The sequence below is a fragment of the Podarcis vaucheri genome (assembly GCF_965113315.1).
Source record: "Podarcis vaucheri genome assembly, chromosome: 10".
In the NCBI taxonomy this organism is placed as follows: domain Eukaryota; kingdom Metazoa; phylum Chordata; class Lepidosauria; order Squamata; family Lacertidae; genus Podarcis; species Podarcis vaucheri.
Genome location: NC_138748.1, coordinates 53,583,362 through 53,611,020, shown reverse-complemented (window position 1 = coordinate 53,611,020; position 27,659 = coordinate 53,583,362). Strand labels below are relative to the sequence as shown.

At 44.9% G+C, this 27,659-nt stretch overlaps 1 protein-coding gene across 2 annotated transcripts in view; it reads left to right on the top strand.

The window, feature by feature from the left end:
- CHRM2 (cholinergic receptor muscarinic 2) overlaps positions 1–19,348 on the top strand; it is a 170,377-nt gene extending 151,029 nt beyond the window's left edge. For both annotated transcript variants that reach the window (XM_082240576.1, XM_082240575.1), the window contains exon 4: positions 15,584–19,348. In XM_082240576.1, coding sequence (XP_082096702.1) covers positions 15,624–17,030 — 1,407 coding nt within the window. In that variant the 5' untranslated portion in view covers positions 15,584–15,623 and the 3' untranslated portion in view covers positions 17,031–19,348. The remainder of the gene's footprint in view (positions 1–15,583) is intronic.
- The last annotated feature ends 8,311 nt before the right edge of the window (positions 19,349–27,659 follow it).

Genomic DNA, 27,659 nt, shown 5'->3' with positions numbered 1-27,659 from the left:
ATCGCGAGTTGCTTTCGTAATTGGGCATCTTGAGAAGGGGGCGCGGGACTGGGTTCGACCCCTGATGGCAACGCACAATGACATCCTAAAGGACACTATGAAGTTCTTTCGTGCAATGGATATCATGTTTTCCAGCGATATTGAGGAGGGGGTGGTGCGCAGACAGCTAATGGCTTGCAAGCAGGGAAGCCGATCTGTCCGTGAGTACTGGACTGAGTTTACCATGCTGATTCACAGATTGGGGTGGGATTTATCGGCGGCACCCATTCAGATGCTATTTGAAGAAGGTCTTTCTTCGGCTGTGAAAGACGAACTGTCCCGGAGCCCCAGGGCGGTGTCTATGGATCAGCTGACCAAATCTGCGCTGACCATAGGAGCGCGCCAGGAGGCAAGAGCCTTGGAGAGGCGGGAAGGGAGAGGGGAACGTTGGAAGGAGTTCCGCATTCCAGACATTCCTGAGCCAGCTTTCCCGCCGGCAGAGCCGATGGAAGTCGGAACAGCCCCCGCGCACGCAGTTTCAAAGCCCAGTGAGGGGGCTAAGAAGGAGGGAAAGGGGGCCCGGAAATGCTATCTCTGCCAACAGCCAGGCCACTTTGCCAGAGTCTGCCCCCAGAGGAAGGAATGGCAAGGGATGGTGGGGGCTGTTGAGGGAGGAGAGCAGGGAGAAACGGAGCAGGTAAAAGCCAACGCCTGGTTGCCACAGTCGGGGCACTGCAGCCAGGCCAAAGAGCAGTGAAAGTGCCCGTGCCAGAAGCTCCTCAACCTGCTCTAGTGATTGAAGTGTCGCTAGAGCTGCAAAATGGACACCCCTTAAAAATAAAGGCGCTGTTGGACTCAGGCAGCTCCTGCAATTTTATGAGCAAGGAGTTTGCTGCTGAACACCAGATACAGACGATCCCTTTAAGCAACCCCCTGCAGGTGACCACGATCGATGGCAGGGAGCTGTTGGGAGGGGAAGTCAGTTTGCAGACCGTCCCAATGATAATGAGGGTGGCAAGGCACACAGAACTGATAGCGTTTAATGTGGCCACCTTGGGAGGCGCTCCCATTATTTTGGGAATGAGCTGGCTAGCCCTACATGATCCGCTGGTGGGCTGGCATCAAAGAGTGGTTTCCTTCGGTTCAGCACATTGCTTAGAACACTGCAAGGGGGAAAAGGGTTCAGCAGGGGCCCAAGCCACCCTAGCAGGGACTGAAGTAATGGAGAAGGTGAAGGTACCACCACAGTATGCAGATCTCAGCGACGTGTTCAGCGAGAAGGAAGCTGACCAACTACCCCCGCATAGGCCCTTTGATTGCCAGATCAATTTACTCCCTGGAGCACAGCTTCCTGTAGGCAAGTTGTATGCCATGTCAGACAGGGAAATGCAGGAGTTGCGAGAGTTCATTGACAAGAACCTGAAGAGAGGCTTCATCAGAGAGTCCAAGGCAGCGGGGGGTAGCCCAGTGTTTTTTGTGGATAAAAAGCACACGGACAAGCCGAGACTTGTATGTGATTTCAGGCGGTTAAATGCAGTGACAGAACCGGCGACTTTCCCTATGCCCAGGATTGATGATATTTTGACCAGGGTGCGGAAGGGAAAGATTTTTACAAAGCTGGACCTAAGGGGGGCGTACAACCTGATACGTATAAGGAAAGGGGATGAATGGAAAACCACCATGTTCACCCCTTTGGGGGCATTTGAATATCTCGTGATGCCTTTTGGATTACAAGCAGGCTCCGCGTGTTTTCAATCGTTCATGAACCACGTACTGGGGCCTTTGCTCTACAAGAATTGCGTGGCCTTCCTAGATGATGTGTTGGTGTATTCGGAGAATGAGGAGCAACATGTGAGAGACGTCAGAGAAGTGTTGAGCAGGCTGCAAGCCAACAGGCTGTGGGTGAAACTGGAGAAGTGTCAGTTTCATACCAAGGAGGTGGAATTCCTGGGGTACCGCCTGTCAGACAAGGGGTTGGCCATGGATCCCGGCAAGGTTCAAGCAGTGCTGGAATGGAAAACACCCAAAACCAAGAAGGATGTGCAGAGGTTCCTAGGGTTTGGAAACTTTTATCGTAAGTTCATCCGAAACTTCACCCACCTGACGGCGCCCATTACGGACTGTCTCAGCAGTAAAAAGAAGTTTGTTTGGACGGCGGAGGCGGAGCGAGCGTTTGAGGAACTGAAAAGGGCCTTCGCCTCTGAAGAACAACTTCTGCATGTGGATTTACAAAAAAAGCTGAGGGTCGAAACAGACGCATCTGACAGAGCCATAGGGGCGGTGCTTCTTCTGCAGCCGGGGAAGGAGGAGTCAGAGTGGCGACCATGTGCCTTCTTTTCGCGAAAGCTGAACAAATCCGAGAGGAACTACACGGTGTACGACCGGGAACTTCTTGCTATTCATGAGGCTTTCCGGAGATGGAGGCACCTGCTAATTGGTGCACAACATAAGGTGCAAGTGTGCACGGACCATAAGAATCTAGATTATTGGAGAACTGCACGAGTGCTCAACCAACGGCAGTTGAGATGGGCCCAGGAGTTCTCCAAATTTAACTTTGAGATTTGTTACGTGCCAGGCCCAGAGAACGTTAGGGCGGACGCTCTCTCACGCAAACCTGAATATTTGGAGGGGGAGGGAGCACCCGAAGAGACCCATGTCATTCCAGAGGACCGCTGGGTGTGTGGGGCGGCATTGGTGGGGCAAAGGGAACTGGTAGAGGGAACGGTGCAGGATGAATACGCCCAGGACAAACTCAGGGGTCTCAGGAGGGAGGGAGACAAACCCGGGGGTTTTGAGGAGAGAAACGGGGCGTTGTACTACAAGGGAGCGTTATATATACCTGAAGGGGAATTGAGGGAAAAGGTACTCAAGCAACTGCACGATAGCCCCACAGCAGGGCATTTTGGGCAACACAAAACCATGTGGCTGGTTACCAGGGAATTCTGGTGGCCCAAGGTCAGGGAAGATGTGCGGGAGTATGTGAGAGGGTGTGACCAATGCCAACGAGCCAAGGGGGAGAGGCGGGCACCGGCAGGTTTATTAGAACCACTACCCACGCCTGAAAGACCATGGGAAGCAGTGGCAATAGATTTCATGACTGATCTGCCAAGGTCTAGAGGGAAAACAGCCATCATGGTTGTGGTAGACCTGTTAACCAAGATGGCCCACTTTATAGCCTGCTCACATGCGGTCACAGCAGAAGAAACCGCTAAATTGTTTGTAGAAAATGTGTTTAGGCTGCATGGCGCCCCCTTGAGGGTGGTTTCTGACCGAGGGAAACAATTTACTTCCAGGTTCTGGAGGAAGCTCATGAGCTTACTGCATGTAGAGGTTAATTTCTCAACTCCCCGTCATCCAGAAACCAACGGGCAGGCGGAAAGAGCTAATGGTGTCCTCCAGCAATATTTGAGGTGTTATGTGAATGACAGAGAGAATGATTGGGTGGAGAAGCTGGCGTTGGCAGAATTTGCCTACAACAATGCAGAGAACGTGTCCACGGGGATGAGCCCCTTTTTGGCTAATCACGGGTGCCATCCCCGAGCCTTCCCGGGGGGGGGAGGGGAGAACTGGAGCGTTCCAGCTGCAGAACAGTTCGTTGAAGAAATGGAAGCGATCCATCGCCAGCTCCAACTTAATTTAAACAGGGCGAAGGAGGAATATAAGAGGCAGGCAGACAAAAACAGAAGGGAAGGTGAAAGCATTAGGGTGGGGGACCAGGTGTGGCTGTCCACCCAAGGGTTACCATTCAAAGGGGGTTGTAAGAAGTTAAGACCCAAAAGGCTGGGCCCATTTGAAGTCACGCAGCAGGTCAACCCAGTGGCTTTCAGACTCCGGTTACCGAACCACATGAAGCTGCACCCAGTGTTCCACAGGTCGTTGCTGTCACCGTATAAAGGGGACAGAGAAGGGAGGGTCAATAGGGGACCAGCTATGGAGGAAAAAGAACACAGCTACCATGTAGCGGAGATTCTCGATTCCAGGTGGAAGGGAGATCAAGTAGAGTATTTGGTAATGTGGGAAGGGGAGCCGGAGTCGGAAAACACCTGGGTCATGGCAGAGGATGTAGATGACGAGGTTTTAATAGAAACTTTTCATCAGAGATTCCTTCGTAAACCTCAGCCAGTGGCGAGGTTCCGGAGGGAATACTTTGCCACCACCGACGAAGAAGAAGAGTTGGAGGGGTTCTCTGATTCCGAGGCGGAGGAGGATTCAGCGAGCCGGAACGAAGAACGATGGAGGGAAATGTTCGAGACGTCTGAAGATGAAGAGGATTCCTTTCGGGGTTTTAGCTCCTCACCGCCCAGAGGAGAGAGTATGGGTGGGGGGGAAGGGGGCCCTGGAGGGGAGGTGGATGTCAGGGAACTGACATCAGAGGAAAGGGAGGTGGTAGGGCTCCCAGAGGCTGGGAGGGAGTCAGCAGCTAAAGCAGGGACCAGCAGGGGGAGGGAGGGGTCTCTGGAGGAGGATCTCAGGAATGCTGAGAGGGACGCAGCAGCCAAGGCAGGAACTAGCAGGGGAGAGGGAGGGGTGAGAGACACGTCCAGCGAAAACAGCGGGGAGGTGTCAGAAGCAACCATAGGGAGACCCATGCTTCGCCGGAAGCTGCCACGTCGTGAGTCCAGGAGACGCGTTTCCGTTAAGGAGCTTCTTTGCTGGAAGCGCTTCCGCAGACAGCCACTGTCAGACTCTACGAGTGACTAGAGCAGACATGTCTGAGGAGCTCTGTCACACACAGAGGTTTGTGGAGCCGCACAAACTCTGAGGGAGCACAATTTTAAGCACAAGCAGCTAATCATCCCATCACAAATACATATGTTAATAGTCTCCAAATATGAATATTTCTAGTTTGGGATTTTTAAAAAATAGTATAAGTAACTCACAACTTACATGGGGATTATGTTCCTGGTCATTGCGCATATAAGCAAAATCAGGTAAAGCCAGAAATCCCCTGAAAACCATAAAAAATGGCACTTACTGGTATAACCACCTCTCCTATACTCTAACCTCCTTTTATGTCTCTCCAAACTATTCTGCACATCCCTTCTTCTTCCTCTTCTTCTTCTTCTTCTTCTTCTTCTTCTTCTTCTTCTTCTTCTTCTTCTTCTTCTCCTCTCATAGCTGAGTAAGATTGTCTTCCATGAATACTGTCTTAACAGTGAGTCCGTAAGCGACTGTGGAGGCCACTTCTGGCTCCACACATCCTTCCACAGTTGGGACATAGGTTTTTGGGTGGGAGTTGATCACGGTGAGGATTTGCCAAGCATGCCTTCCTCTTAGCTTGCTTCTCCCTTTTGTCTGGAGTTAGTGCTCCTTCAAAGTCCACAACACCTTTGCTATTCTCCAATTGGAGTGCTCGCAGCCCAGTGTTTCCCAGTTGTTGGTGTTTATGCTACTTTTTTTTAGATATGCCCATTCTCCAGTCAACCTCTCCAACTGCCTCTTCTGTACCAAAGCACTCTCATGAAGGTTGCTGGCTGTTCCCCCCCCCTCCCCAATCTCCCCTATTCTCCCACCTACACCTTTTAAAATGCCATTTTCTGGCCACTGCCCCTGTGTACATCGTTTTTGCATCATTTTAAATTTAACAGTTATTAATTTTTTTGCAACATGCATAAAGCTGTGACTGCGTATGTTAAATAAGCATAAGTTGTGAGTTAACTGCATATTAATGTGGAAACGGAACGGAACAGAGTTACAAATTCACACATGTAAAACTGACATGAAGCAAAGATAGACTAATGCCGAGTTTTTTGATGGAGTCATTTCACACAACCAGCTGAGCAAAGCTGAGTGATAAGTCTTCCAGTGATGAGATGTCAGTAATGAAAATTCATGGTAAAATTAAAAGAGTTGTTAGCTATTTCTACTCTCAAGCACATTTATTCCAATGACTGCTGCTTTGTAGAGCACTCAAAAATCACACAGTCCTAGCCTAGATTATTTGTAATGGGCAGGGTGTCTCATATATTCGCTTACTGAATGTTGCGCTGGGGAATGATTTGCATGTGCGAATCAGCCTTCACAGCTAGAGCTTTCATTTCATCCAGTGACAACTCAGGTACAATATTTATGCAATAGAGGAAGCTTGCATATATTATTTCCCTGTAAGCCATCAAGTAATAAGACATTGTGTAGGTGTGAATTAGTCCTGCATTTCATAATCAAGACAGGGGAGATAGAGGCGGGGTGGAGTGGAGTGTCAGGGATACCTAATGAAGATTGTGTAGGGCAGCACTAGGGTGTCAATGGAGATGGGAGTGAGGCAAATTTGACTGATAAAAGGTTTGCTAGAGGCAGTGCTTTTTTCTGGGGGGACAAAGGGGGACAAATACCCCATAACATTTTGTGAATCTAAGTTTGGCCTCATTGAGGGGGAGGTATTTCAATATGAGTAGGAAAATGAGAGTACCCCTAAACATATTTTTAGGGGGGAAAGCACTGGCTAGAGGAAGTTTCAGTTGTAATGGCCATGAGGTTCGAACTAGTACTAGGCTGACATGTGATCTCCAGTTTCTTGAAAGTTTTCTTCCTCTGCTAAATAGACTTCTGCTTTTCTGTCTTATTTACAGGAGAGACTATAGAATTTCTGTGGGCATGGGGTTGAGCTGACATTATGATTGAGGGTGATGGGTGTGTTTTTCTTCCTATTCAACACTCTGCAACTTCTGAGCCAGTGTGGTGTAGTGGTTAAGAGCGGTAGACTCGTAATCTGGTGAACTGGGTTCGCGTCTCCGCTCCTCCACATGTAGCTGCTGAGTGACCTTGGGCTAGTCACACTTCTCTGAAGCCTCTCAGCCCCACTCACCTCACAGAGTGTTTGTTGTGGGGGAGGAAGGGAAAGGAGAATGTTAGCTACTTTGAGACTCCTTAGGGTAGTGATAAAGCAGGATATCAAATCCAAACTCTTCTCCTCTTCTTCTGCAGCTGTCTGCTTTTCCTGATCTCAAAAGGACCCCTAGGAGGAATTACTTCATACCCTCCAACATTTCTCTGATGAAAATAGGGATGTCCTAAGGAAAAGGGGAACATTCTGGGATCAAATGAGAAAATGGGATGGCTTCTGTAAATCCAGAACTTTCCCTGGAAAATAGGGACACTCGGATGGTTTGCTACTTCATTAGGTCTTCTCCTAAGCTTTAACTGAAATGGAGGAAGCTGAATGCTAAGCACCTGAGATTGGTACAGTTGCTGATTTTGTTGTTAAAGGAGATTCTTCAAATGTTCCCACTTTGATTTATGTAAAAGTAAAATAAGACTTCACTTTAAAAAAAGCCTTCCCTGCTTCTGAAACTTACAGAAAAGCCCAAGTGTGTGTGTCATTCAGGAAGTGTGGACACCCAGGAAGGCTATAAAGTGCAGATCACCAGAAATAGGACCTGCAGGATGAAAGAAAGGGCACTCACAAAATCTCCCAGCCATCTTGAAGGTAGGGTGAACTCAGTCTATAGGCCAACCATGAGAATTTCACTGGAATTTTATCTCTCATTTGATAAAGGCAGTTTCATTCATTGATAGAGTGGTTGGGGAAACATGAGAGACATTTGCAGGATGGAAAATCATAAAGGAGGGGAGAATGGAAAGGAAAATTCTGGGAGAGGGATGGAAGGATTTGTTAATTTTATTTAACTCGGTTTTTCATGTATCCTACCTTCAGTTCAGTTCTCCTCATTCCTGCAGCAATTGGGGGAGAAACTAAAATAAGTGGTTCCACTCTGCAATGCAGCATTTAGTTGTAGCTCTCACTTGCCTTCGTTTGTCATTCCTTGGAACAGCTATTTATTGCAAAACAGCCTTGAAGCCATTGAAAGGTTGTGCTTTAAAAGAAAATCAAGGAAAATAACTAGTGATCTATAGCTCCTTCAGCTGTTAAATATACCTTCCATTGTGTGAATGAGGCATGCATTGAAAACTGAAATAGCTATCAGCTTGAGTCAGCAATCCAAATTTGCTTTCTTTCTTCTTCTTTTTTTTTTTGCTTTTTCAGCCTGTCCCTGGGAGTTTGTGGGTAGCTTAAGTAATTCCCCTATTCCTTAAATCATAGGAATAAATAGCTCAGAGGTAATGGGGTACTGTATTTGGGATCAAGTTCCCATTTGGCAGCAAAAGAATGTTGACTGTGAAGAGACTGATTATTCAGGCATGCTATCCTTGGAATCTGGAATTGTTCCATCTGAATGCTTACAGAGAACCTTCTTTTAACCACACATATGCATGGTAAGGCTGCTTAAGGAAAGTTTGCCGTTGGTGACGGATTTCAGAGCCTAAGTCTGGAACTCTGAAACACCCATCAACACACACAAACATGCACACACACACACAAGCAGATAGTGCCTTGAAGCATAGCAAGAAACAGCCCATCATGTGCACCCACCAGCAGCACATGGGGGCTGACACTAGTCATTGCAATCTGGTGCCCCTGTCAGCACATTTGCAGTGCCCTGTCCTCACCACTGTTGTGCCCCTCCTGTTCGAAGTCCTGACATTGACTGCAGTGACTCAGAGGTCAGGTGGACAGAGGTCAAGTGAGCGCTGCAGCCTCACCAGGCCATCCGCTGCTGCTTGGGGTGTGGACTGTTGACATTGCACTTCGGCAGGGAGGGAGTTCCTTAATCATCTGATTTGCCTCACCATTTTCCCCCTGCAGGTAGCCAATCCACACCGTCTGGCAATCAAATATGATTTTGCCTCTTTCATTTGTAAGACTCTATGGCAAGGAATGGGTGTGTGTGCATTTTTCAGCCTGAGGGTTGCATTTCCTTCTATGGGGGGCTCATGCCAATGAGGAGTGGGGTCACAGGCAAAAATGTGCAATTGATGTGATGATCTTTGCTAAATACCCTGTGCTCCTGCTACACACAAGCCAGAGGTTTCTACTCAACCACCCACCCCCATCCATCTTTCCATCTAGGCAGGCAAGAGGCTCAAAGGCACTTTCCAGCCAGGCAAAAGCATTCCATGAGTTTATGCAGCAGGATGATGATAGAGGGTGTGGCCCAGAGAGAGTTCCAAGCGGCAGATAAAGAGGCCTGGAGGACCTCAAGTGACCCCTGGATGCTTCCTCTACTCTATGGTTTTTTTCTGGTCCACTTTCCTCCAAACTGCTGCCCAGAACTTTATGTTCTTCCACTTTGGTGTTTTAAAAAGCTGTTAATAGTTTGATTCAGAAGAGCAGCCGAATCCAGTGGATGCTTTATCATAATTAAGTTCAGTTGTGTCCCAGCTTTAAAGTTGGGAATAACAAACTAAACCAAACCCCAAGTTCTCCATGCTCACCATCCCTTCTGCCTTCCCAACGAGTCTAGTGACAGAATGCCTTGATTGTTGCTATACTTAAAATATATGTAAACCATGTTTCCAAGTGGACTTTCTGATCCAGGATTTATCCTCAAATGATCCCAGCAAGTACAATAGCATTTTCTGCTTCTTGGTTGTTCTTATCATTCGTCCTTGAGCATTTCCCTGTCACTCTTCTCTTTGAGATGCAAATGGGGAAATGGGCAGAGCTTCTCTTGGAAGGCAGTTAACTAGCCCTTTCCTTTTGCTGGCTCTTGCATTAGCAGCTGAAGGAAGTGTCAGGTGAAATGCTACACAGAAAATGAGCAGAGGACATGAGGAGGAGAACAAAGGCTTCTCCCTTCTGTTTTAAGTGACAGCTCCAGTTGCTTCCGGATCTATAATCACAAATCTACAATTGCACAGCCTCTTCCTGTTTCAGAATTCTGATCCTCCTGGAATATTTTTTTCTGAATTCTCATTCATTTAACATAAGAACAGCCCTGTTGGATCAGGCCAAGAGTCAATCCAGTCCAGCATCCTGATTTCACAGTGGCCAAACAGATGCCCATGGGAAGACTACAAGCAGGACCTGAGTGCAATAGCTTTTCCCCACTTGTGTTTTCTAGCTACTTGCATTCAGAGGCATACTGCCTCCAACCATAGAGGCAGAACATAGCCCCCGTGGCTAGCAGCCATTGATAAACTTATCTCCCCTGTATTGTCTCCTATATATTGTCAAGGCCACCCAAGTCGGTGGCCATCTTGGGAAAGCAAATTTCATTGTTTAACCATGTGCCGTGGAAAGGAGCTCTCCTGAATCTTCTGGCATTTAGTCACTTCCAGCAGCATATGTCATTTGCCTCTTTCCCACTTGCCAACCGCTGAACTGTTTTACACATGCAGACTGACATAGACTATAGCCACATTCACACCATGCATTGAAAGTGCTATGATACCACTTTAAATAGGCATGGCTTCCTCCCAAAGAATTCTGGGAGCTGAATTTTGTTAAGGGTGCTGAGAGTTGTTAGGAGATTCCTATACTTCCCACACAGCTCCAGTTCTCACGCTGGTTTAACATTTGATCCCTCTTCCCAGGAAACTCAAGGAATTGCACCTCTGCAAAGCAAATGGGAGTCTCCTAATCAGTGCCTTTTTTTCTAGGAGGGACTCAGGGGTACGCACACCCCTAAACATTTTGTGAATCTAAGTCTGCCCTCATTGAGGGGCAGTATTTCAATATGAGTAGGGAAATGAGAGTACCCCTAAACATTTTGTTTTTTAAAAAAGCACTGCTCCTATCAACTCTCACCCCCCCTAACAAACTATAGCTCCCAGGATCCTTTTGGGCAAGCCATGACTGTTTAAAGTCGTCTCTTAGTGCTTTAAATGTATTGTGTGAATGTGGCCTGTATCACGTCAGACTGCAGGAGAGGCAACAGTATTGAATTGCTCCATTAAAACAAACAGCTGGTGCCCTCCAGGTAGGAAATTGGTACTACCAGAAAGACAGTATTCTCTCTCTCCCCAATGTGCTTGTTTACAAGATGTAACCATCAGAAATGGCTCACCAGGTACAGCAGAGTCACTGGGATACCCTGCTGGCAGGTGAGTTACTATGGTGTACAGTGGTGCCCCACAAGACGAATGCCTCGCAAGACGGAAAACTCACTAGATGAAAGAGTTTTCCGTTTTGGAGGTGCTTCGCAAAACGAATCTCCTATGGTCTTGCTTTGCAAGACGAAAATGTCTTGCGAGTTCCTGCGGGGTTTTTTTCCTCCCCCCCTTTTTCTAAGCCGCTAAGCCGCTTATCAGCTGATCTGATAAGCTGATAAGCCGCTAAAAGCCGCTAATAGCGCTAATCCGCTAATCCGTCAATGGGCTTGCTTCGCAAGATGAAAAAACTGCTAGACGAAGAGAATCACGGAACGGATTCTTTTCGTCTTGCGAGGCACCACTGTACTGGGAGAGGCGGCATGGCCCAAAGTCCAGATGGAGAGGCCCTGATGGCTACATTTAACTCCTGGGCCTGATGCTCCCTTTCCCTAGACAGTGTTCCCCAAACGTGTGTCTCCAGCTGTTTTTGGACTACAGTTCCCATCATCCCTGACCACTGGTCCTGCTAGCTAGGGATGATGGGAGTTGTATTCCAAAAACAGCCGTATACCCAAGTTTGGAAAACACTGCCCTAGCATATACTGTGAGGTGTTGTGAGCATCCAGTCCCACAACCCTTAACAAACACCAGAGCAGCCTCAATCCCTGTTTCAAAGCACATTTCCCACCACTATATGGATAAATAGCTGATTGTCAGGCTAGTGATGTTGAAATTGCTCAGAAGGGCAGCTTTGATCTAGAGTAATTTGTGCTTAAGTCATTCTTTTAACCAGTTCCAGACAATTAGAACAGCGGTGAGCCAGCAGTAATTAAGTGTCGTGCAATTCCTCAGGCTGGAGTAAAGGCAGGTAATAGGGAGGCAGACCATAGCCTTCCATTAATAAACCAGCTTTGCTGCTCTCAGGGGAATATTTTTATTTGGCATTATTTCCGTTCTCACCAGAGGCATAATGTACATTTGTTCAGCTAATGTTACACAACTGTGAATCATCATTTGCTGCTTCAAAGCATGCACAAAAGTTTCTTTGCTGTGCTCTTAAAAAATCCTATCATTAGGGTAGTCAGAAAATGCCAGGGTTGTAAATGCCATTGGTGTTATGGATCCTGCAGGAAATTCTAGGTGACAGGAAGCTAGGAAAACCGGGTAGGAATCTAAAGGAGCACAAAGGGCAGCTACAGCTATACACCCGTCCATAGATATACAGAATGTTGGAGACAGTCATGTTTCTGAAAGTGCTGTAGTGCTTTCATCCCGCTTGCAGGCCTTAGAGGAGATCAGGGCGATCACTCCATTTCGATCCCAGATTAGGGGTAGGTCTTTCCCTTCCTACCATGTTCATAGCAGCTTACTCTTGCAGGAGCCCAGTCTTAACCCCACTGACTTAAAAATAAGCATCAGAATTGTTATCTGTCTTTTCTTTGAAATTCCTCAAATGTTTCTCCTGTGGAGAACCTCCAAGTCCTTGTTAAATTTTGTGACAGTTGATATTTCAGTGAACTTATTCTGGGAAACCCATTGAGACATGAAGAATGCATTCTTAGCAAAGCTCGAAAAGAATTATGAATACACATTACTGGGATTGGATTGTAACCCAATCCTAGTCATGTATACTCAGAATGATGTCCTATTGAGATCAATGGGCTTTCTCCTTGAAAGTAGATATGGGTTGCTGCCTCAATGTCAGATTTTGCATCTAATATAGCTATTTTCCTAGCAATATTCTTTAATACAGTGCATTTTTTTGTATTTTCATTAATACATGCATTTATATACCAACTTTTTCTTAATACATGTATTTTGGTACAATTTGGTTGGAGAACTGCATTGCAAAAGTCAGAGAAGTGTGGATTTTGAAAGGTACCTGTGTTTCAGTTTAGCATATTGATTTGAGACGTACAAATTAAGCTCGTTGCTCATTAAATGGCAAACAGAGCCAAATTTCTCCCCAGTCCCTACTATGGACTTAATGAACTCACACTCCCTTATCTTTAGATGGTAATGGATTAGCCAGCCCTGCTGCATTTGTAAGCCCTCATGCTCATTCTGCTTAGTGGACATCTGCCCCCAAGTCTTGCCCTGGTAGCATCACTAAATGTACATTTCTAATATCACATGTTCCATGAAATTTACAGGGCCATAGAGTACATTTCCCCACACCCTGTATGTTGAATAATCTGCACAGGTATTTCCCCTTCATAACAATGGAACTTTGAGGGATCCAATGAAGCTGAATGCTGGAGGGTTCTGGACAGTCAAAAGAAAGGACTTCTTCACATAGTGCAAAATTAAGCTATGGAATTTGCTGCCATGAGAAGTAGTGATGGCCACCAACTTGGATGGACTTAAAAGATGATGAGACAAATTCAGGGAGGAGAAGGCTTTCCATGGCTACTAGTCATGATGGCTATGTTCTACCTCCGCTTTCACAGGCAAGTATGCCTTTGAATAGTAGCTTCTGGAAACTGCAAGGCAGGAGAGTGCTGTTGTGCTCAGGTCCTGCTTTGGGGTTTCCCAGAGGCATCTGGTTGGTCACTGTAAAAGCAGGATGCTGGACTAGATAGACCGTTGGCCTGATCCATCTACTTCCTTGAGAATCACACATTATTTCCCTCTTGCCTCTCTCTCTCTCTCTCTCTCTCTCTCTCTCTCTCTCTCTGTGTGTGTGTCATATTGTCTTTCTCCTTTGTTACCACTATCTCAAAAAGGCAAAATCGGCAGTGAAAATGTATGATTCATGTAGTGAGAGATGGAATGTGCTTGTCATCAGGTTAGGAGCACAAGACAATTTTCTCACTCCCGTGGTATGCAAAATGAAGTCACTTTGCTGTGCTTACGCCCAGACGGATGAGTTTTTCCTTTCCTTTTGTCATGTACTAGTCAGGAATGGGAGTGTGGTTGGCGAGAAATCAGGTCAGAAGCAAAGGACGGCTACTTCATAGAAATATTCCAGTGTCACATTTTTATTGCTTGCATTCTCCAGCGCCATCCCTATCATTAGGCACAGTGAGGTGGCCACCTCAGGCAGTTGATTTTGAGTGTTGCAGAAAGGGCAGCAACTGTTGGGTCGGCCGGGGGCTAGGATGACCCTCAGGACAGGAATGATTCCAGCCTGTCTCTCCCATCAGCGTTCAGCTCTAGGGAGTTCCGAATCACCTTCCCCGACGATTTATAATGACTCATGTCTTGGAGACCCTGAGCACATATTCAGAGTCCAGCAGAGATAAACGCACACAGAGCTAGGCTGGGGTTGTAAGCACTAAAGCTACTTTATTAAGCGTAAGGCAGAACAAAAGAAAACATGTCTCTTCTCTCTGTTCTTCCTCGGAGAGAAGAGGGAAGTGAAAGCAAAAACAAATGGAAACAGAGTACAGTAAACATCCGTTCCCATGATTCCAGTGCTGGAATGCATAACACAGACATGTGATGGACCAATCCTACATATCTGCACAGTGAGAGGAATAGAAACCCAACAGCAGCTGGCTATGCGATTTATTATTACTGTATGTTTTCTGCCAGGGAGTGGGAGAGGTACTTGCCAGATTTTCTACTTCAGGTGTTAAAATAATTTAGCTACTCTTGGGTACTATGTTTGATGGGGTGGGGTGAGTGATCATTAGCACCGTGTCTTGGTCCAGCCTGTCCCCTAAGGTGCTATATTGGGTTTGGTTTTTTTAAATGTAGAAGAGGATCTCTACCTTCTGCAAGGCAGGCAGAAGTCATCAAGTATAGACCAGAAGAAGAGTTCTCATCAGGTCCAGCTCACCCTGCAGGGTGGAGTCACAGCAACAGCCTTTTGGCAGCAGTGTCACTAGAAGGGTCGAGACAGTGTAGGGCTGCCAGATGTGCTGATTTCCTTGGACATTGCCAGGGATTTCTGAAAGGTGGTGCTTTGTCCTGGATCTTAGGCAAGTCAACTGAAAGATCGCATTTATTTGGTGTTTTGTAAAAAACAAAAAACACCCTAAGACATTGGGGAGACTCCGGCTGCACAGATGCACTGGCAGAGTAGTGCTTCTACATTTTGGTCAGACAGGCTACTGTCTGTCTGCATGTACAAGACAGAAGTGATATCTTCCAAAGCATGTAGGAAACACCATCCCAATGGAAGGAGAGCCTGCCAGCAATGGCAACACAAGGCAGGGTCAAGGGACAGTTCAGGGTATTTCAATGAAAATTTGCAGACGGATAAAAGGATTTTGCTCCAAAATGTCCCTCAAGAGTTTTGCACATCTCCAGAAGGAGTCTCACTTGATACACTAAAAGAGGGCAGCAGGTGTCTTAAATTTGGTCTTTAACTGAGCCACCTTCCTCCACATGTCATTATCAAACTTCCCCTACAGCTAAACCATTACAAGGAAGAGGCCACACTTCAGAGTTTTGAATTAAACGTGTACTTTTTAAAATAATAAATAATACATTTCCGTGTGTACGTGTGTGTTTCATTTTAACATTATCCCTTTTGTTCTTTCCCCTAAATAACTTAATTCATATTTAGCATCTTCCAGGGGAAACTAAACAGGCCAAAGTGCCATTATAATCAATGTAAGATGAAACATTTAACTTGAGCTTTGATTGATGAAACTCAGGCCTCCTGAATTTTCCTTGGGATTTTCATTCCTTTGCATCTCGCCTTTCCTTGAGCTACATTTGCCAGAAATTGCATAAACTGAAATGCCTCACCATCTTTGTTTTCTTTTTCTTTCCTCTGCAGGCTTAAGTGATATTTATCTACCAGTTTGCTAGACGCAGACATGAATAACTCGACGAACATAAGCTATTTGGAGGATGTGATGCCTCTGGGGAGTCCTTATAAAACAGTTGAGGTAGTATTCATCGTCCTGGTGGCTGGCTCCCTCAGTCTCGTGACCATCATTGGGAACATCCTGGTGATGGTGTCCATTAAAGTCAACAGGCACCTGCAGACTGTCAACAATTACTTTCTTTTCAGCCTGGCATGTGCGGACTTGATCATCGGTGTATTTTCCATGAACCTGTACACACTTTACACTGTGATTGGCTATTGGCCGCTTGGACCTGTGGTTTGTGACTTGTGGTTGGCGCTTGACTATGTGGTCAGCAATGCCTCTGTCATGAACCTTCTCATTATCAGTTTTGACCGATATTTTTGCGTCACCAAGCCTCTGACTTACCCTGTCAAGCGGACCACTAAGATGGCAGGTATGATGATCGCCGCGGCCTGGGTGCTGTCGTTCATCTTGTGGGCACCCGCAATTCTTTTTTGGCAGTTCATTGTAGGGGAGAGGACTGTCCCCGATGGGGAATGCTACATTCAATTCCTGTCCAATGCAGCCGTCACCTTTGGCACAGCAATTGCCGCTTTCTACCTGCCTGTTATCATCATGACTATTCTTTACTGGCAAATATCTCGCGCCAGTAAGAGCAGGATTAAAAAAGACAAAAAGGGGAGTGGGCAAAACCAGGATCCAGTTTCTCCAAGCTTGGTCCAAGGTAAAATAGTAAAACCAAACAATAACAATGTTCCAACTAATGAAGATGGGGTAGAACATGGTAAAATTCAGAATGGTAAAGCCACAGGGGAATCAGTGATGGAAAATTGTGTTACTGCAGAGGAGAAGGAAAGTTCTAATGACTCCACCTCTGTCAGCGCTGTGGCTTCCAATGTGAAAGATGATGAACCCATCAAAGAGGACACCAGGGCTTCTGCCTCACAAGTCAATGCCAAAGTGGAGAACTCCAAATTGACATGTATTAGGATACTCACAAAGTCCCCGAAAGGCGACTGTTCTGGTTCTACCAACACGACCGTGGAGATTGTAGGTCCCGATGGGCAAAATGGAGATGAGAAGCAGAACATTGTAGCACGTAAGATTGTCAAGATGACTAAGCAGCCTCCCAAAAAGAAGACACCTCCTTCCAGGGAGAAAAAGGTGACCAGGACTATATTGGCTATTCTCCTGGCCTTCATCATTACCTGGACACCATACAACGTCATGGTCCTCATCAACAGCTTCTGTGCGTCTTGCATCCCCAACACAGTATGGACCATTGGTTACTGGCTGTGCTATATCAATAGCACCATCAATCCTGCCTGCTATGCGCTCTGCAATGCTACCTTCAAGAAAACCTTTAAGCACCTCCTTATGTGTCATTACAAGAACATAGGAGCTACAAGGTAAAACAGTAATAAGCGGGGTGTGGGGAAGGGAGAAGGAAGTTCAAAGTTTTATAAAACTATGCCACAGCACTTTATGCTCTAGAATGAAACCAAGAAGGCTATAGGACACATACTGATGGGGTGGAGGGGAGGGGGGGACGACATGTGCTCCATCTCCGACAACTACACTTCAGAGATCACCACTTTTCTGTCAGTGAATCAGAGGCAGGAAAGGGTGGGCAGGCCAGCTGAGGATATGAACTTGAGGCAACACGCCCAGATCTCTGGTAGTCTCATGCAGAAGGGCTGTTGAATCCATTCTTCTTTGGGGAAGTGTTCTCTTGTTTGAAGCCCGTTTAGGTTTGCTTCATCTGAAAGGGATCTGCATAAAAGCACTGGCATTTCAGTGAGAAGGACAAGCCCACTGAGGGTTGCGTCTTTGTCAGTTCTTCTGGCCTGGCAGTTGCCAGTTTTGTTTGTCTGTGTGTATGTTCATTTGAAAACAGTGGTGGTGGGGGAATCGTTCAACAATATCCTTCCTGTATGGAATGCTTCAATGACTGGAAGAGAGAGACACGGAACAATCCAATCAGCTCAACAGATTCCATAATTTTAAAAAGTGGTGGGATTTGATGGATGTTACTATTAATTATTTACCTCTCTCCTGCTGCTTGAATCTGCATCAGAAAAAAAATAGTATATTACCTCATAACGGGCATGGTTTCAGCCAGGCTTTTAAGCACACGCTACACTTGCTCCATCTTAAGTCAAGAAGACTTAAAAGTGCTGGGATTTGGCTAGGTTGCAACCACTGGAAGCTGTGATTGGTTAACGGGTGCCACATGGTGATTGATTCTTCCTTTTTAACTGGGTCAGACTTCGCATAGCACTGATGGGCAGTCCAATGGAGTGGGAAAATGGAACCAAGTGGCCCCTTTATCATTTGGCAAGCCACAGTGACTAGCCAAAGGCTTTTGGAAATGAAGCATTGGGGGCATTTGCAGCCCAGTCGGTTTGGTCTGTGAAATGGCAAAACATCCCAATGAGTCTCTTTAGGCTGTGCACTTCAGAAAGAAAAATGGTCCCCATTGAATTTTGCCCATCCATATCACCTCTTAATTTTATGTTTCCTGCTCTTTAAGCAAATAAATCTTCATAAGTTTTTTGTTTCCAAAAACTACCTTTGTACAGGTTCTTCTCCCTGCCCACCCCCAAACTTGGGAGAGACGAAACACCAACAGTTTGAAGTTCACTAAACAAATAAATTGATTAGTTATCTCAGTATGTAGTCTTCCAAAGTAAGATTTCAAAATAGTAGCTTTTTCACTGAGGCACCACACCTTGTAGGCTTTGTTTACAGGCCCAAGTTCTCAGTAACAGATGTGGTATACCTGTCACTGTGCTGTATCACTTTAGATCCCAAGTTGTGGGGTGGGAGAGACAGACTGGAATCCATTCGGGGGGGGGGAATCCCTACACATAGGTTGTGTTCAGATGAAACATTCGCTGATTCTCCAAATCATGGTTTGGAGCCATGTACCCAGCCATCATGGTGTCCTCAAGATATTGTTGGACTACAACTCCCATCATTCCTGACCATTGATCATACTGGCTGGGGATGATGGAGTCCAGCAACATCTGGCGGTACCACATTGACTACATCCAGTTAGGACGCTTAGAAATTAGCCACTTATGTTCATACTCCCACCTGTTCCCCTTGCATTCACCGCTTAATAGATTTTGTGAAACAAACATTGCCTGTGACATCTGAAACAGCAAACTGTAATATTAAAGATTCCTCCATACCAGGACTGCAAACAATATTCAAAATATTGTATGCAAACCCTGATTTGGAAGAATCATTCAATCATTCAAACCACATCTAATCACTTCAGATATCCTGTGACTTGACAAAGATGGGCATACAAGGAGGCAGGAGGGAACACATGAAGACAAGGCTTGCTCCTCTTCCTGCAAACAATTATTTGGATGTGACTTCTGAATGCAGTTGTAGAAAACTGACATGTCAAAAAGGATTCTAGCATCGTCTTCTATCTAATGTTTTAAGTAGAAGGAATTCAGTTTTATACAGAGGAGTATTCAATCACATAAACCCCAAACATCTAAAACAGTACAGCCTGAATTAACATTTACCACCTCAGCCAAAACTAGGCCTTTGTTGCATCGCAATAAGACTTGTAGAATGCTCAGTAGGCAAGAGAAAACAGAACACAAAAAATCCATATTCACTGGGTGTTATTTGGGGACCAGATCAGTTTAAAGCTATGATAAGTTTGTTCTGCAAACAATCAGCAGTGGTTCAAAAAAAAAAAATTTCCAAGCCAGAGAGAAAAAGAGAGAGAGAGAGATAGAGAGAGAGAGTTTTGATTTATTACACACATATTATAAAATGTGCTGTGAAATTCACAGAAGTTCCATTTGCATCAATTGCTGTAGGATCACAAAAAGGGGGAGCAGCAAAGGCCACTAGGTAGCCACTGGGGCAGCAGACTGAGCAGGCACGCAAGTCACATGTTTATAGTCTTCCCTGCTATGGTGAGATGTAGTATATTTCTATTTAAATTATAGTGATTCTTTCTACATTTGTACCTATGCATATAAATTAACACATGCAAATTTTATGTAGATTAGAGTCCTCCTTTGTATTCTTTTTTGATGATGCATCCCCAGAAGGTGGGTTGCTATTGCTTACCATCAGGGAGAGGAGCAAGGCAGCAGTGAGGTAGGTGTGGTGCAAATGTATTGGCAGGAGCAGCAGATTGGCTCTGCCAGTGTGTTTGCACTGCACCAACCTCCTTACTGCCTTATCCCTCCTCCTCCTGGCAATTGCTGAAATAGCAATCAAAACAACAGAGCAAATGCCTCAGTACTTCAATTCTCCCCAATCCTGCTTTGAAGTACAAACAATGCAGATGCCTGGGGGAACCAAAATGCTTGGAAGCTGATGCCTAAAAGATAAGAAACTAAGGGCTGTGAGGTCCGTCTTTACAAGGAAAATTTTTGAATTAAAGTTCTAACAGCATCTTACTTTGCCTTATTTTTCCCTTCCCTTGCTTTGTTCTTATCATCCCTATGCCATATATATATATCTCAGAGGGAGGTTATTTTCTGTGATTCAGAAAATAAATTATATTTTCATACATATCCCATCATATCCGTGTCAGTCATAGGTTAGTCTCCAACTTTAGTCATAGAGAGAGTAGACTCGCTGAAATCAATGGATTTACTTAAGACTATTGAGTTGTTTCTAACTAAATCATACTCAGAGTAGACCCATTGAAAATCGATGGATCTGAGTTAGCCATATTACCTTTTACGTTTTGAGCATGTAGAAACTGCAGAAGGATCTGAAAGTGTTATCACTTCATTCACTTACCAGAGCAAGGAAGGTCTGTCAATTTCACTTTGATAAATGACACCATCACTCCTGTTCTGAAAACAATCTCAAGCTATGCTCTTCTGTATTCCCCCTCCATTACACACTGCTCACACGAGACAGAATAACTGCAGATATACACAATGAATAGATGTATCATATATTTGTACAATACTAATCCAACTCTCTTCCCTTGTCTGACAATCAAAACTATTCACCCTTTAAGGATTCATGCTTCTCTCTTTGAAAACTGAAATATTTTTAATTCATTCTGGTGAGTGGGGCTGGGGCTGGGAATCAATAAGAGCAGAACCATTGAAACAAATCCCTCCTGGCTATTTAATGATTTCACTTTTCAAGTAAAGATTAAGTCATTGGGAATCTCTAAGGGGATTGCTCGATTTCTCATGGCTTTCCTTGTTGTCTCAGGCCTACAAGGCCCCTTGGCATTCACATCATGACATCTCCCCTTTTGAAGTCTGCTTCTGTTGGATGTAAATGCAATTTCTTCTCTTAAAAAAAAAATGGTGCCTTTGAGCTTCCCAATTGTCACTTGACTCCTGACTGCTTAGCAGGTTGACAAAGCCAATTACATGTTCCCAACTTGCTGCAGCTTTTGACTGGGCACTGCAGTGAAAGAGACGAAAGAATCATTGACAGCAATAATAAACCCTACCTCTGTTTGCAGAATCTACACACACTGAGAAAGGATCCTGCACCCCTTTACTTGGGATCCTTTTCCTTGCATGCAAACAAGGCAAAATTGGAAGGTTAAGCTATCAATTATCCTTACTCATTGAAGGAAGGATGACCAGCCCTATGATTTTCCCAAATGAGATTTGTATGGAGAAAACAAGTAGGTTATTTCTAGGCTATGTTGCCAAGAGAGGATGCACTATTGATGTTCTATACCAGTCATTCTTGAATGGTGACTGATCACCAACCAGCTGTGGTCAGCGGGAAGGTGGAATTTACCTGACTTCCCATCATCAAGAGGGGTAGGGGTGAGGTCAGTGTGCTGCAGATCCAACTTGACATTCCTGCTGATGTGTTTGCATCGCACTAACCTCACCAACTATCTCTTGCCTCTCCCTCCCAGTACACTGCAGTGACATTGGTGATGGGAGGTCAAATAAGTGTTCCCACGGCACCTATTGCTGCTGTCACCAACAAGACCGTATCATATCAGGAATAATTTGTGAGCATCTAAATCACTCTGAAAGGGTCACTTGCAAGAATGCTTCTCATTCAGTACTGATCTATAGCATTGTCCACAACCTTGGGTCCTCAGATGTTGGTGGACTGTAGGTCCCATCATGCTTGACTATTGGCTGAGCTGGCTGGGAGTGATGGGAGTTGTAGTCCAACCACATCTGGGACCTCAAGGTTGAAGAACACCAATCTATAGCATATGCCTTCCACCCATCTGTTTCTCTGATGATTCTATTTGTAAATCAAAAGTGTTTCATGGGATAAAGTAACTGCATTAATGAGACAAGGTGGCCTCATAAGACATATACCAGAAATCAAGCTGAAGCTTTTCATTGGATGGAGATAAATGGGGTCACCTGTAAACTTCTACAGATCAAACTGATGTTTAATTAATGGCAACAGGCAAATTCAAAAGTCGGCAGCTCCTAGTCCCATTTTTCTTCTTTTTAACTCCCAGGCAATAGCTATATAAATCTGTGAGGAGCTGCAAAAACAATGCATCTTTCCCCTGAGGGATATATGCGCAAGTTTCTGATTCAGATGCTATAAAGGGAGAGAGACAAAAGTAGAAATGTGACACAATTGTGCTTCCTGTCCTCAGCCCCTTTGCCTACTTCAGTGTCACATCCAAAGCCATCAACACAACCCCTACAATTGCTTCCCTCTTTGAAACATTATCATCAGACGTTTTGAGGGAAGAGGAAGCAATTGAAAGAGATTCCCCAGCCTGCTTCCCCTACCAATAGCCTTCTTTCCTGTTTCCATATATTGTTTCAATGCGTCTGAATTGTATCATGTGAAAACCCTATTTCTGGCAAGTGGACATTTTACCAAAACATTGTAGATTGATTCCTAAAAGGTTTTGCAGCGTGGAATGGCAAAACATCTACCTGCATTGAAACAAATCTGGACTTTGGTGTGGATGAAAGCAATCTTATGGCAGCTTACCAAATTTAGGCCTCTCTCATGTGAGGCATCCTTTAGGCATTTCATTCTTGCAATGTTTGAAGGTCTGAGCCTAGTGGGAGCTGGAGTGTACACCTCTGAACTTAGCTGGGACATTACTATGTATTCAAGAAGCCAAGAGCTTTCAACTGTACCTGAAGTCAGTCTCATATTTATATATGTAGCAAGATAGTAAAATCCATTTCAGGTTGAGTGTTCACATAGCTCCCATTTCTAAAACAGAAAGCATATTGCAGAAATGTGGAGAAACACTTGTCTTGAGGACGGGGCTGGCATTGGCACATAACATGTTTGGGCAAGGCCTGGGGCCACTGCAGCTGAGGGCTAGAGTAGCAGCCATTTTCTTCCTTTCATTGGCTTTGGATCTTGTCCCTGACATAGCATTCCTCTAGTCTTGTTTAGACAATACAATGAACACAAGTATAAGCTGTCTCTACCCATGCACAAGTGTTTGTGTGAGAGTGTACTCTTTTTGATTTGTACAGCTCAGCGGTTGTGCACATGGGCTGCACACTCATGAAACGTCATGAAAACTCATGGCAAGTGGACTCATGAAAGTGAAGAGCGTTGTGACAGCCAAACTGTTTGTGTACACATCTGTGTACAGACTGTACGCTTGTTGAATGTAACGTGTGAACACACTTGCAACAGGGCCCAGAGGCACTGTGGGGGCATTAAGAGGGCAACATTGCAGCCACACAGCCCAGTCCTCTCAGCACCCCTACAAACTTTCTGTGGTGGTGGGTGGGTGACCAGCCACTAGGGTGGTGCTTGGGTGGGTATGAATTGGGAGAAGGGGGTTCTTGAAGGCTCTACTTCTTCAAGAAAATAAATTGTCTCCAATACTGGGCCTATTCAGAATAGCCCTGTTGAAATTAATGAACATGTCTAACTTAGGCCCAGTTATTTCAGTGGATCTACTCTAGATACAACTCCAAACCCCGCTGGGTGTGTCCAACATCTTGCATGCCCCTCAAGTTGCTAAAAGAATCAGCATTTTGTACAAAATTACTCACTTCTACCTAAAGCAGTTTAATTCTACTGGATTCAATGCAACAAAGGCCCAGTTTTTGTGTCATCCTGTTGGTTGGATAAGCATTGGGAAGACAGAACATCTGGGCAGCTAGATGCTGCACGATTCACATGAAGGGATACTCGCATGGTATTCCCTATAGGAAAAGGCTTCTCTGGCATGATTATGGCTCAGTTGGAGAATGTGAGATGCTCTCCTAATCATGGAGACAGCCTTCCAAATCACATGGGGGGGAGGGGGGACCTCCTGGCAGTCAATATCCTGGTAGAATAATGAAGCAAGCATGAACAGAGTTAACACATGGTTTCCTATTGTTGATTACGGAAAGAACCATGCTCCAAAGTGGGTTCTTCCCTCCCTACCCTTCGCCCATAGCCAGCAATAAGTAACTGCAGGTGCTCACCATCCTCAAGACAAAAAAAGGGATGTCGTGTCATATGATCACAGGCAAGAATGTGGTATGAAAAACCTTACATGTTGGTAAAGTTCTGGTCCCAGTATCCATTGTGGAGAAATGTATCTCATCATGTGTTTGATGTACTCACACTTTGACCAAATGATGTTTAGTTACTGGAAATAGACAGTTGAGAAATGGGGGATCCAACTGTGTTTCCCCAGCCCTGCCAAAGGGACAAACTCGAGAGTGACTGCAGACAAACTCCTTTATGCCCTCCTACCGTATCTTCTGGGAGGATACAGAATGTCTGGATGCCACAGGTGATTCCATGTCATCTTTACAGTTGCACCCCAAAGATTGGCCATCCTGTACCGAACTGCATAATAGTGTTAGTAAGGGGCTGCCAAGGGTCATTAATAAATGGACTTTCAACAATTTATCTGTAACTACTGGTGCCATATTGAGGAGGACAGTGTTGAGCTAGAGGCTAAATACCATCTGTAAATACCTACCAGTGACGTGTTTTGACATGACCCAACCATCACTTGGCTATGTACAGATATAATACAACACCTGTAATATTGTTGAACTTTTGAGTTACAATGTAAATAAAGCTACAATGAATGTCTGATTACTCTTCAAACTATATGTACGAAGGGTGCAATCCTTCCTGCGATCTTTTGGGTTGTGTTTTGGGTTTTCACTTTTCCTTTCCTTTTCTTTTTTAAGAATCCTGTTGTTCCTTTACAAAGGCTAGAATTCTTGTCTTAAAAACTACTGTAAGAATGAGAGAGTGCATTACTCATAAAGGATGTGTGGACACTGACGGCAAGGAAGATAATGAGCTGAATTAAGATCATTATTGGCAAGGCTGCTGGGTCCGGGCTGCATTCTTGATGATGCCATATCTTTGATCTCATAGAAATAAGATAAGCACAAATGTTATGGTTGACTTTGCAAAGCCCAACCATCGTAATATACATATATACATATATATATTATAGATATATATTTATATAATCTGTATAGATATACATATAATTTACACAGTATTCATGCAGAGAAAGTGAAGCATGATGGAGAGAGATACCTCTGAGAATCTGTACATAATGTTGCCGTCCATCCAAGGTGGAGGGTATAGGAGGAAAGATCACAGGAATCAGCATTAGTGACATTATGATGCATTATGCAGGATATGTGGAGCTGTAACCCATTCAGAGGCCAGGGCTTCAACATAAGAAACCTCATGTAAGGCTGAATTGAAGAGAATCTGAAATATTTTGGAGACACACACACAAAAATCTACATGCAATATATGTGTATGTACTTCTGCCAAGTTGTATTCCTAGTTTGAGCATTGCATTAAGAAGCAAAATATACTAACTAATAAAAATGTTTTTGTATGTGGTACTTCTGCTTATTTGTCCACTGTATTGTGAGATGTGAAATTAGTATACTCTGCAAATTAAAAGAGAGTGAGAGCGAGAGAGCACAGGTTGTCTTTGCACCAACTCAATGGTCCCTGGAGAAAGTATTTCTGCTGCATGAGATCCATAGTCTCAACTCAAATGATAACAAACTTTATCTGGAGAAGAGAGCTCACAAGCCATTACTATAATTCAGCACTGGACTCAGTTCTCCATGTGTGCAAACAATTTTAGAGATAAGTCACTGCAGAAGAGGCCGATTTTCCATCAGTGAGCGCTACAGGGAGGCCACAGAATCACAGAGCTGGAAAGCGGTGCAGCAAAAAGCTATCTAGTCTAACTTATTGGTTAAGAGACTTGGTTATAAATCAGTTCCCCAGCCTCCCACAGTAACCTGCAAAAACAGACCACAGTGAGCCACACCACATAAGGAACTGAACACAACCTCACTCTCCCCATTAGTGATTCCCACCAGCACCTGGTAGTTGGAGGCATACTGCCCTGGACAATGGAGGTATTATAACATAATCACCACAGCCAATAGACATTTATACCCTCTGTGGATTTGTCTAAACCTCTTTCCATTTCATCCACATTGGTGGCTATAACTACATCTCTGACTGTATTCCCCCCCCCCCGGTATTTTTTCATTAGCCCTCTTCATGCAATGACTTAACTGTTGTATGTCATACTCAAGGATAGGGATGGATAAAGGTAGAGGTAAAGGGACCCCTGACCATTAGGTCCAGTTATTACCGACTCTGGGGTTGCGGTGCTCACCTCACTTTATTGGCCGAGGGAGCCAGTGTATAGCTTCCGGGTCATGTGGCCAGCATGACTAAGCCACTTCTGGCGAACCAGAGCAACGCATGGAAAAAACTAAAGCTAGTGTAAATATGGGAGATCATTTTCTAGCAAGTAACTTCTACTAGAGATCTAAGATGGTGGCTGCTGACACTTTGGCATGCTTTCAAACTGCTAGGCTGGCAGGAGCAGAGGCCAAGTAACGGGAGCTCATCCCATCACGGGGATTCGAACCGCCGACCTTCTGATTGGCAAGTCCTAGGCTCTGTGGTTTAACCCACAGCGCCAACCGCGTCCCTATAGGAATGGATACTTGTGTCCAATTCCCATATGCCCCAGCCATCATGGCCATTGATCACAGAGGATGGGAGCTGTAGTCCAACAAGATCTGGAAAGCCACCTGTTCTCAGCTGTCTCCCTGCTCTGGGTCTGTGGCTCGTCTTCTTGCATGCTTGAAGTCATGTCCTTATTATGGGAAATGCCTCCTCAGAAAGGATGCAAAGCTTACTGGACCTTCTCCAACCAGAGGATGGTCTCCTGCCTGTATACTAGACTAAAACTTCAGGGTAAGCCCAACTTTCCATTGTTAGAAAGTTGAGTGTAACTATCTGCTGTTCATGACATGCAAGAACTATCCTGGCAAAATGGAAGGAAACACTGATTGTGTACAGAACCATCCATTCTGAGTCTACTTTACTGTGCAATATAAAGTGAAGGAATCCCACTAGTCTGCAACAGGGGTGGTCTTTGCTTCTTTTCTCCCTGTCAACCTTGCCAGCTTTCACCTCACAAAGGATTCTACAGGTTAACACACACTTATTCTAAAGGTTTATGCAGCCCAAGACAATTGTGAATTAGTGGAGAGGCAGAAGGAGAATGGTCAAACATGCATTCTCACTTTTGTGCAGGACCAGTGCATACATAAGTTGTATGTGTGTGATCTGTGCATATGATCAGCAGCTAATGGGGAGAGAGAAGGAGAAAAGCCATTTCTCTCTGGTAAAAAAAAGATTTGATCTGTTTTATTTATTTCATTGCTCGGTCCTTTCAACATATTCTTTGCTGTTCGCTCTTTTAAAAATGGATGCAAAAGGTCACAGAACAAATTGGAGGGAAGCAGAACCTTTGTCCAAGGGTAACATTAGCAACTGAGCATGGAAGCTTGATTCAAAAGGTTTAAAAGCTACATTTATTTTGATTGGATTAAGCAATCCACTCTACAAAATCCCTTCCTTTGAAATCCCTACTGATGTTTCAGGCAAAGCAAATCCAACAAACTTGTTCACTTTAGGTGAAATTTAGCTCAATTGGAGATATACAAACTCGGCCCCCTGAGAAATTGTTCTGATCTGAATGGGATTATTTTAGCTTCATTCAAAATCGCCATGGCTCTGTGTGTGTTTAGTAACACCCAC